Here is a 14,346-nt window from a genome sequence, read left to right as displayed (position 1 = left end):
AAAATATATGGATTTTATTCTAGTTAGAGTCTTCCCCTCTATGCATTTTAAGCATTAAGAGTATGTCATAGGTTCTTTCTCTCTCCATTTATTGGATGGAAATACTGCGCCCAAAGGGCTAGACACAGATTCTCAAAAGGGATAAAACAAATAAAGAGCAAATGGGGGGGGGGGGGGGGGGAAGCCAAGTAAATAATAATGGAAAAAGTAGCTATCCAGATACTTTATTTCACTGACTTGCAGCCATTTACTGAGATCAGAGGGTATAATTGGAGCAGCCCAGCACAGCATGGTCCATGCTAATTATGAAACCCCACCCAGAACACCCAACTGCCTGAGCTGAAATAGGTTTTGCAGATACTGAGAGTTCTGAAGGAGAAGGGCACTGGCAGCACACTTGACCAAATTAATCTCTTGTGACTGACTGAAAATGGAGCTACACCTGAGGCGAATTGTTCTTCCACCAATAAACCATCACTGCTTTAAGTAAAGCAAACCACTGAACCACAGTTCTTACTGCCATCACTAGATGTCTCTTACTGCCCTGCTTTCTGGAAAAGTTACCATTAGACAGCATTTTACCCTTGAATGTTTGAGTATAACCTTGAAATAGAAACTGTAGTGAAAGAAATTGCTTCACAAAGACCTAAGTTAATAACAAAAGGACAGTGATATGTTCAGATATCTTGCAGAATTTGCTTTAATATTATTGATATTATTCTCACTGGTATTTAATCCAGGAAAAGGTCCTTAGGAAAAGGGAGGGAGGAGCAGGGAAAAGCATTTGCACTTAGAAAAACAGGTCATGTAGAAGGTTCTCACTGTAAACGACCTGCAGTTTCCTAGTGAAAATAAAATGGCTTTTTATGAACCAGTGTGCAAGAGACAGATAATGCCATGACTATCTTCCGAAGAATGATAATCCAAGAATTTTAGGTGGCAGAGTTTTATTTCATTTTGAATCTCAGAAGCATTAGCAAGCAGCAAAGTATCTGATGACTAGAGCTTATACATACCTTTACATTCTCTGCAAAACACGGATTTATTTCATAAAGGTCCTGCTATGAGCCATTCTTACCTTACTGCAACAGCCATGCTTCCAATAGGATTGATTGGCAATGGCCTGGCTCCAGGAAATATTCCTCTACTCAGAACTCGAGCTCCATTTTGTATCACTCCCGGAGGAACTAAAAAAACAAAAACCAAGAAAAAAAAGAACAATTTTTCTTTTAAAGGAAAAGTTAGGAAAATAGAGGAGCAAAATGTGGAACTTTACTTTTCATGAATTGAGAAAGCATTAGAGAGGCTTGGGCAGTACACTGCTTACCTTGAACATCTCAGCCTCAACTCTTCTGAATGCCATGCTATTTACAAATGCTATTTTCATGGAAAAAAATTAACAGCAAATGGCTTGTGGAAGCCACTGCCTGACCTAGTTGCTGCAGATCATTCCCTGTACAACCAAATCATTTTTGTTTTGCAATCGCCATTCTGCTTGGAATGCACGTGCTTGGAGTCAAAGCCAGCTATGAGCATAGATGAAACTATTTCGTCTGCAATAAGAAACAATGACCCTTTACAGATAAACAAGAGTATAAGCACTTCACTGCAAGAATATAGGTCATAGCTTTTTATCATCCCAGCTTACTTTCTGAGCAGCAATCTTGTGGCCTCTGTCTCCTGCAAAATAAAGTGTTAACTACAAATATGGATTTACCAGGAAGGGAAAGAGAAGAGGCTAAAAAGGCATTAGCTCCATACGACTAATTAGCTCCTCTCTTGCCATTGATGGCCTTTGGCATCCAGCCTGATGGCAGTCATATCCCTCCAGCACACGGCCGGGTCACAGCTGAGCCTCCCCCATCCAATGCACACATTGATGCCACGGACACTGAACCGTGTAGGTGCCGGCCACTACAGATCAGAGATTTCACTGGGGTGTTTTAACTTGGCTGTGTATCAAAGACTGCAGCTCTGGCCAACAAGATTTTAACCTACAACCGAGTACTTCTTTTCTAGCCAGGCATGTTTCTATGCACTGCTCAGCCTAGGGCAGCCAACCCCCGAAGGCAGCACTACCAAGGCACCACCAAAGGAGGAGTCTGCCCTCAGCAGGTCCTCAGTATTTTCCTCCTCCACTGTGGGCTGGCAAGACTTCTGAACACAGTTCTTATCCTAGGCACTTACCAGGGACTTACATGTAATGTCAGTTGTTTGTACAGCTATTATGTACCTACAGGTTGGCAAGGTAACCTCTAATAGCCTTAACCGGAACTTGCTTCTTTAACATCCACAGCTAGCCTGTTCGCTTACTTTTTCTTTACTATAAGTCATCATTCATACCATAACATCCCCTGATGGGGAATGTCCAAAAAGAGAATGACAATCATTACTCTGGATGGATTATTTTTAAACATACAGATATTATATAAATACATGAGAGAAATGTAAACCGTATCACCTTATATATACCCACAGAATTTTATTTTTAAACAAATTACAGGGAAACTAGAAAAATCATTCAGCCTAAGAATCAACACACACACTTTACATGCCCAACTTCAAACACCCACACCCCAAAATATTAGTGTATTCTGAGGCACAGAAATAAAGGCTCAGAAGTACATAATTTTTAAGACACCGAGGTACACTTCAACTTCCTTTCAACACCAAGCCAGAACCATACCTCCCCTCCTGCTACCCTGATGCTCACCTTGCTTTACTCCAGACCACACAGATTAGGTCTGGGAAAATAATCTTCTTTCTCCTGCTGGTGAGAGTACATCACCCCGCTAATCAAATCCTGCCACTGTGTTATACCCACCTTTACTTCTGAGCACCTCTGAAGAATAGGTCATTTATATATAGGTGCTTAAGTGCAGCCTCAAATGGCTAAAATTACAGAACCTGCTTTATAACAACTGGGGTCAGCTTTCAATGACCAAAATAATTTAAAAATTGTGTTTTGCTCTTTATACTTCACTACTTTGTGCATTTTTTCCTCCAGCACTAGATTATGAGAAATCGATCCAATCTGTTTCACCCAGGGGACACTACCAGGCTTTCAATGCTCCAATGTTTGGGTTTGTAGACAGTGAGGAGAAATGTTACCTTGCTAAAAACTCCAAAATCTGCATTTCTTATTATATTTGTTTCAACAGCATGACCTTAAGATGGCCAAAATACCAGTGACATGATAGAAAATAAGTCTTCTCAAGGATATGGCTAACCAAAAACGCACAGACAACAGGTAAATTCAAAGCCACAGATAAACCTGCTAATATCAAAAGATCAATAAAAAGACACAATTTTCAATGGGCATGTTTTTTCCAACAGGCTTTCAAGATGGACAGATTTTGTACTGCACTATACATTACAGTTTCTCTATGTTTACAAAGTCCCGTTAGAAGAAATGAACCAGGAGTTTTGACAAGAAAGATCTGGGAATTTTCTCTTTACTCTGATACAAACCACAGAGTTTTATACTGAAATGGAACATATATGCATACACACAGAGCCACATGTCAGTTAGCTGTGGATGTTGCCTAAATATATATATATGTAAAACTTCAAAGCAAACACAAAGTTCTACTGCAAAAGAGAGCAATAGGCTCCCTGATTCTCAAACTCTTCTTTCCATGGTTATCTAATTATCCTGGTCTGTTGGCAAAGTTAACTGATGCTTATCTTATTCTTTCTCCTCTCCTACCCTCTCTTTCTGCCTTATTGACAAATCCCATTGCTTCACTTCCCCATCACTTCTCTAAAAATACTGTCTCATGTCTTTCCTTCTTTACCTTCTCCTTTTCTCCTGCTCTCCTATATATAAAAAAACACACTGTCAAGTCTCATAGCTTAGACCTTCTATATATTGACATCCCCACTCAGACCCATTCTCCATCTTCCTTGACCCTTTGCAGGGTTGCAAGTCATGGTGTGCTATTCAGGGAACACACACACACACACACACTCTTCATGCCTTAGCTTCCCTCTGAATACACCACAGCTCTGTATATCGAAATCACCACTCAGAATTCAGTAACTATTTCAGCTTGCAACAGCAGCGTTATGGCTCCTGATTTTTATGTTTGTATCCCCAAACTCTCTGAATTACGATGCAGTAGTACCACTACGTTGCTAGTTACATTATGCAGAGAGACAAACACAAAGGTTGTATGCAAGGGACCAACTGAAGGAGCACACTGGACAATGCAGGGTATCCTTTCAGTAAACACCTGGAACCATAATGAAAAAAAACCCACCACACAAAACCTCGATGTTTATAAACTGCTAATACATTGTCCCCGATACCCAGACACTTCCTTGCCTTTGTGGAGGCTGTATGAAGATGGCGACTTATTATCCAAGGAATTATTTCCACATGTTGGTACTTTTGAAAGGTTGTGGGTTACTTACTGGAAAATACGTGGTGCTTTTATTCCAAAGATACATTTACGCCTTACAAGCTTTAATTATGTTTGAAAACCATACTTTGAGGTGAGGTATTTATATTTTAGATTGAAGATTCATGGTGTGGAGTAAGATAATTTACTTTAAGCCATATCATCAATCAGTGCCACTCTGGACTAACACTTTACAGTCCAGACTCTTCTTTTCTAATACTTCTTTAACCAACAGCACAGGCAGGTTATACGGTTCCCAATTCCTAGGCAGAAGTGTGAAATGTAATTTACACCTTTTCTGTGCAAGTGCCAAGAGACGTTTATGTCTGAGAAACTCAGCTCAAGAAAACAATGCAAAAAGATCTGTGCATCTTTTTTGATAAAGGTTTCCTCTTTCACAAAATGTTCTAGTGAAACACAAAGAGTCTGAAACAACAAAATCATTATTCACCTTTCAGCTTTCATCACTGCTATGTTTTCAAGGAAGCCCTGGATCTCATTTTGCTTTCAGGAAGCCTAAACCCAGGAAATACCTCCATTGGAGTAGACTTGAATTGTGTACAGAGAATCTGCCCCTAATCTGCTTCATGAACAGGGAAATTATTTTTGGACCTTACGCTGCCCTGGTGGAATTCCACAACCTGAGTAGGATTTGCTGGCACTTCAAGTCTCCACTGGCTAAGTGCAGAAAGAAGCAATTCATCCAATGTGAAAAATCAATACTGCATCTCTGAAATTCTCCAAGATGGAAAATAATCTGTCTTTTGTAGCAAAGTTCCACATTACAGTTTAACAGACAATAAAGTGAATGCCATGTAGGAGAACATACAATAATCTGAATCCATCAAAACTCTAACTACTTTTAGGTAGCATTAAAAAGATCCAACAGAAGCCCTCAAAAATCCAATGTTGTTTTGTAGCCCATACTCAGGTACATGATCACTCCACAGCCAGTGCACGACTGTTTTAATTCAGAGCATGGTCTTGTGTGTACATTAGCCGAGTAAAATATTTCAAACTGTGGGCTTCTTTCAGCACATCCCTCAGCAGATTGCATCCATTATCTCTTACTTGCAAGCATGTGTGTGAGTGAAGCAAAGTTCCCCTATCCAGCCAAGATAACAACCTCATCAAAGACCTTCACTACAATCAAAACTGTGTTAGACTAGGTCCTTCCCTGAAGGTTTGATTGTCTGACACACAATATAGCAATCTGGCAAAATTGAAATGGAAAAGAAGGGAAATACTCAATGGACAGAGTTAGACACGCTGACACCCCAACAGCTCACTAAATAAGGAAACCAACTTCTTGGATAAATGTTGGCACATGGAAGTTAAATAAAGTATCGGTGCTGAGAGTGATTTGTTGTGCAAGAAAATTAAAAAGAAAGGGGTAACAAACGCATTCTTTATGTCATCTGGAAATCAAGCATACACTCCATTAAACTTTCTAGGTTAAGGTAGCCAATATTTAGAATACTGAGGAAGCCTGAACAGCATTCATTGAAAATGAACTTTAAAAAGTGGAATATTAGAGTATGACGGTATCCTGTAGGGACAGACTGGTTCTCTGCCTCTTCTGTCATCATATGGCACATGCATTTATCCCAGGGCTCTCTTCCCTGACCCATCTTCTGCAGCACAGAAGAAATCATTATAGACAAGAGGCACCGAGTTTCTGCTAGTATCTGTCAGCTTCAGCTTTTTTCTGCCAATCTCTCTTCCAGGAGAGTGTTTAGCAGAATATCGTATCTCAGGCTACAAGAACTGAAAATAGGAAATTGCTAATGATGTGTAATTGATGGGACATAAGAAGTTGCCAAAAGCAAATGTTATCTGCCAAATGCGTAACTTTATTCACTTCAACTCTCTTATCCCAGGCATAAATTTGATGCCATCTGCCTAACATTTTCTGTTTTACTGCTCAAGGACAATTTTAAAGCTCTTAAATGCCAGAGTCTGTAGTCCTAACAAACTGCAAATCAAGGATGCATGCAACACAAGCCATCTACTCTAAACAAGAATTTGAGGTGAGAGAAGTGTATCTTGATAATCTTATCACACTCATATCTTGTCTAAGGACATATAATAAAAATAACTTATCTTCTAAGTTATTATTTGTGTAAGTAGAAAACCATGGGTAGAGATTCTTCAATTTGGTCATGCTGGAACTGCTTGACAGCAAACTAAACCATGCTGCTAAAACAAAACATGAGAACTAGGGAGAAAGAAGTATAAAGTATTTCATAAAAGTAAGTTTTCTTTCCAATTCTATTTCCTCACTTTAATGATTTAATTCTGAAACACTGGGGGAGGGAGGAGTGGAAGGGGAAAAATACTCTTTAATAGAAGTTGAGAATGCCATTCCCCCCAAAATCCCACCAACTGGAATGGAAAGTTTCAAACCCTACTGAAAATGTCTTTTCCCAATTTCCACTTTGGTACAGAATTGTCAGCAAAAATAGCTTTATGAAAAATTCTACCGTCAACGATTTATCATTTTCTGATGTAAAAAGTCAGGCTGGAAGCTGACTTGTCCACAGCAGTACAACGAGAACATTACAGTTATCAAGTTTCATATACAATAAAAACAACCAAAGAAAACAGCATGTCCCATTTGATCCTACTTGGAGGATTTCTGTCTGTTATTAAGGCAACTCTGTATCAATTTTTTGTCTTGATTCCTGTAAATATATCTTCCACATACACAATCCACTTGAATTAGCTTAAAAGGCAAACTTCATCAGGGTGCTATTTTAGAAGTATAGAGGTACAATATCAGTAGAACTCTTCAGGGAATTGCTTCTCCTACCTAGAATAGAATGTATGTATTCTAGGTTTTATATAGTCTGAGACAAAGATTAATAAAGATTTCCAAACATTGATCTCACCCTTGGAAAGCCTGCTTTTTAAAAAGCACCCAGCAAAACTCCACACTCGTATCTTCCCAAACATCCTTACCACAGTACTCAGTCTGCTGTAAGGAACCGCCCACAAATCCAGTGCTGCAAATTCTCTGAAGTCCACCGCTTTCCAGCTAACCTGGGTGAGCAGTATTGAAAACAGAAGAGGGCTGATAAGAGCTGAGAGTCCTGGTTTCTACCCAAACCCTTTCTGCGAGCACTGTTTACAGATGTCTGTAGTAATAACCTTGAGCAATGTACTTACATTTATGTGCAATTCCCAAATTATACAGCAACAGGCAAAGGACTACTCATAATTCAAAGCTATGTATAATATCACTGAGTGAGGAGCTTCTTGAATTAAGTCAAGATTTGCAGTATAATCCCTTTGATGAAGCATTTTTTCAGTAGCAGCAGCAGCAGCAAAAGACTACACACACTCCCTTCTTACTGGTCCTTTCTGAAGAGCAAGTGGTTCCAAGTTCAGAATGACCCCATCAATTAAGAAGCTATTGCTACTTAAAATGCTTACGGTGACTTGAATCTCAGGAAGTCCAAACACACTGCAAACTCACCAAGACCAATCTCCATTTTATTCATGGCAAAACACAGTGGTTCGGCAAGACTAAACTACATGCCCATGACACTACACTCTGTAAGAGCCAAGAATGCTACACTGCAGTGACAGCTGGTAATATTTACTTTCAAGACATTGGTAAAGACTGAAGTACTGAAGATCTGAACAACTGTACAAAACTAACCCATGGGCTTCATTGAGTTAGTAGCCATGACTTCTGAACTGAGCTTTACCATTTGTTCACCATCTTCCTTTTCCCCTGTCCCCTCTGTGAACTGAATTCCCAGCAGCAAAAAGAGGCCCAGAAATTTGATGCAACTTGCCCAAGATGATCCAGCCAGGCCCCAGTCCCCTGCAGGTCAACACACAATTTTCAATGCACACTACATATTTTGGAATTAATATTCATGTACTGGCTACTAATAAAATCCAAAGTATTTGTAAATTGTGATAGCTCCTACTGAAGAAATCAGGTGTCTGAGCTGCTGTTTCTTTTTAAACATAATCAAACTATACAAAACTTGATGAAATATGATGACTTCCATATACTGAAGCAAATAAAAATATTGAAACTATGTCCCTACATGTCCTTTCTTAGCACATCACAGTATCTTTCATGCTTTATTCTTGGTGACACCTGGACTGTATGTTTCAGTAGAGCCTTGCACAGAACAGGCTACTTTGAATTTCTGCCTTTAGTCACAATCTACAAATATTTGGTGTGTGAGAATACTGGGAAGTGTTAATACTTTAGGAACTGACTTCTGATGTCAACACCCCAACTATAATTGCATTGTTTCCAACTTTTAGTGACAATGTTAACAATCAAGTTCATGAGCCTGTGAAGTAAACCCCCCACAAACACAAAATAATCCTAGTAACAGTGTTTCACTCCTTTATTCTGCCTTTCTTTTTCGCATGAACACTAAAGCACGGTGTGCCTGGGGTAAAACGGTAAGCAATGTTTGTACCAGCTCAGACACCATTTCAAGATTTCATATAAAAGCAAAAGCTGATTTTAGGATTAATGTGTGGTTGTTAGCAGTGTTTCACACACAGGTAAGGAATTTAAAATGGTCATTTAAAACCGTAAAGCTAATCAATCAAACTGTTACAAAGCAGGAATAGTTTACTGTGGATTTTCTAATGCTAGCAAGACGGGATTCCTTTCTGTCAGGCTATATTAAAGGAATAAATTTTAATAAGATTTTGAATAATGGCTGTAGCTAACTGCATCGATTGTTAGCACCCACATTGCCTAGATAAGCACAGATTTTTATCCTGCTCAAAAGGTAGCTTTTAGTCCAAGAAGATGCCTTCAAAGTCAAAAAAGCCAACACATGTAACTGTCCACACAAACATGAATCCAGACTGTCACAAATCTACTTTGGAGGTATCCACATTTCATAAAGATGGCTAAGTGTTTGTAAGACAGGCAAAGGCCTTCATGTATCAGAGTTTTAAACTTTCTCACTTGTCAAGTTGTTACACAGTGAAATGAAACTCAGGTTCTGCCTCCATGTGAGCATCTCTGTTGTGGAAGTAAGTGGCACATTCTGAGTCAGACTGTCAGACTAAACGGGTGTTTGCAGTCAGGTATTAACACCTGTGTCCAAACCGCGAACTGTGACACTCCCTCTTCAAATCTTGTCTTCAGAAGATGGGGCATTTTGCAGCCCTGATGGGTTGAGCACATGCTTAACACCACAGTCTGATACAACAAACAGAACTCTCAGTCTTCGGGGGATCAAACAGTACCAGCATGCTTACTGTCCTGATCATTCACAGCTTGACTTACAGACCACTGCAGTCACTGACAGAGCAGAGAATGAACTGTGAGCTTCTAGATGATGCTCAGCATCGCGATGAAATTTTTAAAGCCCAATTGCCTTTTATTTGAAAACTAATTTAAAATGCAATTTTTCATGCAATTTTTTCTTAATGTGCAGTAGTAATTAACTTGCTTTAAGCTGCCTAACTTTCTCCCAGCATGGTAAATAATAAGTGCTACCCAACTGCAATGGCTGATTAACTTCCTTGGGTATCCGTTCACACACACAGAAAAATATTTCTCCTTTGTAATTTAGAGGACCTCTGAGGTTACAATAAAAACTTCTGCCCTTTCCTCCTGGCACCAGCCAGTTCTACCCAGTGTCTGGAAGGATCCATGAACTTCTGAACAGACTCTGCATTTCAGTTTAAAGGCACAGAGGGAGGCCTTGTTACTTGTTAACAAGGAGGGAGCAATGTGAGTGAGAAGCCATCTTTCTGCTTTCACCCCCTTCTCACTTCTGACATCCTGACACAACAGCCCACTGGGAAGGTGACATGGGGGGAGAGACATGCCAAACTTGTAGGTGGCTAGAATTTCCTTCCTCAGAGCGACCTCTACAAACTAAAATAGCAATAAGCCATTTGCCAACCTTCAAGCTATGATCTCTATGAAACAACAGCGCCCAAGTCTCCAAATCACTTCCATATAAACACCTGCACTGCTGGCAAACGTGCATATGATAAAAACCTCTAGTGTATTTAGTACATGCAGATTACTATGAATCTCCTTTCTTTCTTGTCTGCAATCTTCTCCTGCCCTCCAGTTCCTCCAGGAGTTTAGATTATTCTTGTGTTTTCCCTATGCTTTTCTATGCATCTACTGTTTTACATCTCCTTCCCTCTCTCACATACCCGTTATCCCTGCATTCTCATTCTACTCCAACTTTCCCCCCATTTCTCTGCCTCACAAACCTGGCTTCTTTGTATTTCTGATCCTTTGAAGATCTCACATTTTATTCTTCCCACTAAGCCCTAAAATAACCTCCTCTCCCCAGTAAAATCTTTTCCTTTTTCTACCTACACATTGTGGGATTGCTCGCCCTTTTACGGCACAAGAGACCCTGAAGTCTGTTTAGGAGAGGAGCACAAGGAGCACTCTTCTCTCTTTCCAGGACAGGCAGTTTCTTGGTACATTATGCTCTTCCCCAAGAGGAGCTTCTCAAGAGGCATTTCTCTGGCAGGGTCACAAAGCAGGCTCACAATAGCTTTCCTTGGCTGCACAGGAACTGCTTTGATGGTAACTGACTCTCTTCCCCAGGCAGAGTATCAAAGTGCGAAGCGAATCAAGGCTTCCCTGGAATTTGGATTTGGTTGCCTGAGCTAAAACAATAGTGGTGGTGCTAGACAGGTTTGATAATGGCTTCTATTTTAACTTCTGCCTTTATTTTTTAGAGCTGCCTGTCACTTGGCATTACTACCATGCTTGCTGACCAGCGATATGTTTGTTTTCCTGTACGCCCTGCTTTTGTGCAGCTGTATTCCTCTACGGATTCCTCCAATACCTTCACTGCAAGCTCTGTGGGGCAGGATGATTCCTGCACTATTTACACATCCCAGTACAGTGGAGGCCAAGGCCGCTTCAATGCTCAAATACACAGCATCAAAACCTTGGGTCTGGTCACACAACAGGGACGACAGTACTGGCAGGAAATGAGACCTTTCCTTGCTCCCCAGAATCTGCCTACTGCCTTGCATCAGACAGAGCAAAAAAGCAAAATGGGCAGGATGTGTGCAAGGAAGGAGTTGAAACAGTGCCCAAGTGAATGGAAAGTATCCAGATGGCTGTGGTAACTCACACGATGGGAGTCAAATCAAAACAAAATGAAAACAAAACCATATGCTATGCACCCTTCGCTCTCTTGCTCTCTTTCTTTCCCTGCTTTTCTCCTGGCTGTTGCCCCAGGTCTTCCTATCAGTGCAGATAATAGTACGTTACTCAATTATGTGTATGTCATGAATAACAATAACCCCTCTTTTACATTAGAGATCATGGATTACTATTATTCATGTAACAAAGAGTGTAATATGAAACACAAAATTATACTCATGTTAAGGGTCAAGGAAGTGTAAGGGTCTACAAGGGAAGTTATATTTCTTCATTAAATCCTTCTTTTGATCTGGTATGCTGTATACTTATAAAAGAGAATATTAACTTTACATGTCTATGTTGCTATATGCTATAGAAATATCTACTCACAACCTGCTTGTATCTCAGGGGGAGTATTCAAAAGCATCATGGCAGTGGCAGCATCAATGTCAGGATCTGGAAAAATCAACCAATAAATACATTATTTACAACTGGGCTAATCTTCTTGCCCCCGTTGCTAAACTACAGGCTCAACCAAATCTCTGCAGTGAAAAAGTATGAGTTCATTATTCAGAGGGCTCCTTAATCACATGTTGAATTTACCCCCAAACTTGCATGTGATCCCATTGCTACTATTAAGTAGAGCGCAGTGATGAATGTCACCAAATTATACTCATGTGTGCATGATACCTTTACTGTTAGCCTCATGAATTCACTCTTGAATTCTATGGAGAGTATTTAGATTGCATTACAAAGGATCTGTGAAAGCAAGTGCAACATCACAATTTAGAAGCAACACAGAGGGATGAGCTGACAGTAGAGTGGGAAAGCATAAGGAATATCTACACCTAAGCCGGTACAGAAGACAACACTCAGTCATTTTGACTTGTCGATAGGGATTTCAGCAATGTTTGATAAAGTGTTGGAAGCCAAACTGCTACAATTAAGGGGAAATTAAAAGAAGAAACTAGGATTTCACTGAAGCGCCAACTTATTTGCATCCTTATCCCTTGTGACTTAAATATAAGCAAAAATCATCAGCTGGCTGCTGCTATTCTTAAATGGGTTTCTGAATCCATCACAAACAGTCAGTTGACAGATGGTAAGTTACAGAGACAGAACAAAATATGATTCTTTTATAACTATATTCACTTGCTTCACACACAGCAGCTCGGCTGCTATGGAAATGTAGGTAGCTATGACAACAGTAAACAACCCCACAACGGCCACTGAATAAGCTGAAAAGAACATCTGCCCCAGCAAAGCGTCCCAGCTGCCCTGGGGCACAACTTGCTAATCGCGCAGTGATGCCGCGTGACAGAGAAAGCCGCCTATGCCATGTCCAAATAAATGAAGTGTGCAATTGAAGCAGACATAAAAACGCACACCCTGGCCGACTGCTGCCTCTGTGCCGCTAAACTGAATGACTAATGAGTATGCGTTTGCTGTTTGGGGGGTGGATTTTTTCAGCTTGTCAGTATTTATACTAAATTACATACCAAAAAATTCAATTTACTGCTAACAGCTTCATGGCACTTTATTTTAGCTATTATGTCACAAAATTACTTTTCACTGTTAAAAATGTATGTATATTGTACCTTTATATATTTCAAATCTATTTCCAGTAATGTGATGTGGTATAAAGCCCTGCAATTTATTAGCAATACAAATGACGTAGAGAAGATTTTAGTATCTGCTTAAGTGAATCAGAAATTTACTTGACTCATTAAGAAAAGAAAGGGATTTTTTTATTAGTTTAAGTATGTACTACTTTTCTGTGGAAACACAGAAAAGTAGTAGCTGGAAACACACTTTTAATGGCTACTCTTATTTAATTGCTGAAACAGTAAATAGAGCAACAGTGCAGCAGGCGTAAAACTAAAGTTGAAGCAACAGCAGACTAAATTAGTATAAAAGGTGCCCACATACAGGAAAGCAGGCACTTGTCTGTCTCCTGGACAGGCCAGCATATCCCCTTTCAAAAGACAGCAGCAGACTACTATGAAAAGCAGCGTTACCAACTTATATTCACCTTCAAATCCTCCGAGCAATCTTCCAGTACCTAAAGGAGGCCTACAAGAAAGCTAGAGAGAGACTTTCTACAAGGGCATGTAGTGACAGGACAAGGGGCAATGGCTTCAAACTGGAAGAGGGTAGATTCAAATTAGGTATTAGGAAGATTCTTCACCATGAGATTGGTGAGGCACTGGAACAGGTTGCACAGAGAAGTTGTGAATGTCCCATCCCTGGTAGTGTTCAAGCTCTAGTGGAAGGTGCCCCTGCCTATGGCAGGGAGGTTGGAACTAGATAAGCTTTGAGGTTCCTTCTAACTCCAACCATTCTATGACTCTTGATATGATTCTATGAAGATATATCAAAGGCAGTATTCCTGCTGCAAGCATCCACTTCCAAAGTGCTGAAAGTTCCACTTCCAAACAGCCTCACTCCCAAACACATGCCACGTTGCAGGACTGGGTCCACATACCACACAGCAGGAGTTTCCCGATGGTCAAACTGAAGAGGGATATTCTATCTAACATTAAAAAGCAAGACAAAAAGCCGAGAAGCCTGAGAAATAAAGCCAAACCAAACCAGAATTCTTCCATCTCTTTCATACCGTAAAATCAGAAGATTGTTAGAAGTTGAATTTACTGTATCATAATTCATGCAGCCAACTTCAGCGTTTGTTTATCAGCTGTTCCTGGATTTTGTTTTCTTGTTTTACTTTAAAGAAGGTCCCACCACTGGGTAGCATTGTAGCATGTTAATTTTACTGCTGAAAGAACAAAACCAGAAAAAAACATGTTTCCTGCTGACTGGGTT

The 14,346-nt window shown here is 40.0% G+C and overlaps 1 protein-coding gene across 11 annotated transcripts in view; it reads right to left on the bottom strand.

Moving 5' to 3' along the window:
* Positions 1–14,346, bottom strand: part of FOXN3 (forkhead box N3) — a 209,559-nt gene that overhangs the window by 14,108 nt on the left and 181,105 nt on the right. For 7 of the 11 annotated variants that reach the window (XM_030483783.1, XM_030483791.1, XM_030483784.1 and 4 more), the window contains exons 5-6: positions 11,914–11,979; positions 1,079–1,187 (exon numbers count right to left, since the gene is read on the bottom strand). In XM_030483783.1, coding sequence (XP_030339643.1) covers positions 1,079–1,187; positions 11,914–11,979 — 175 coding nt within the window. The remainder of the gene's footprint in view (positions 1–1,078; positions 1,188–11,913; positions 11,980–14,346) is intronic. The other 4 variants (XM_030483792.1, XM_030483794.1, XM_030483793.1 and 1 more) reach the window with 2 other exon arrangements.

Source organism: Strigops habroptila, chromosome 4 (genome assembly GCF_004027225.2).
Source record: "Strigops habroptila isolate Jane chromosome 4, bStrHab1.2.pri, whole genome shotgun sequence".
In the NCBI taxonomy this organism is placed as follows: domain Eukaryota; kingdom Metazoa; phylum Chordata; class Aves; order Psittaciformes; family Psittacidae; genus Strigops; species Strigops habroptila.
Note: the sequence above shows the minus strand (reverse complement) of the source record. Positions and strands in the feature narration are given on the sequence as shown.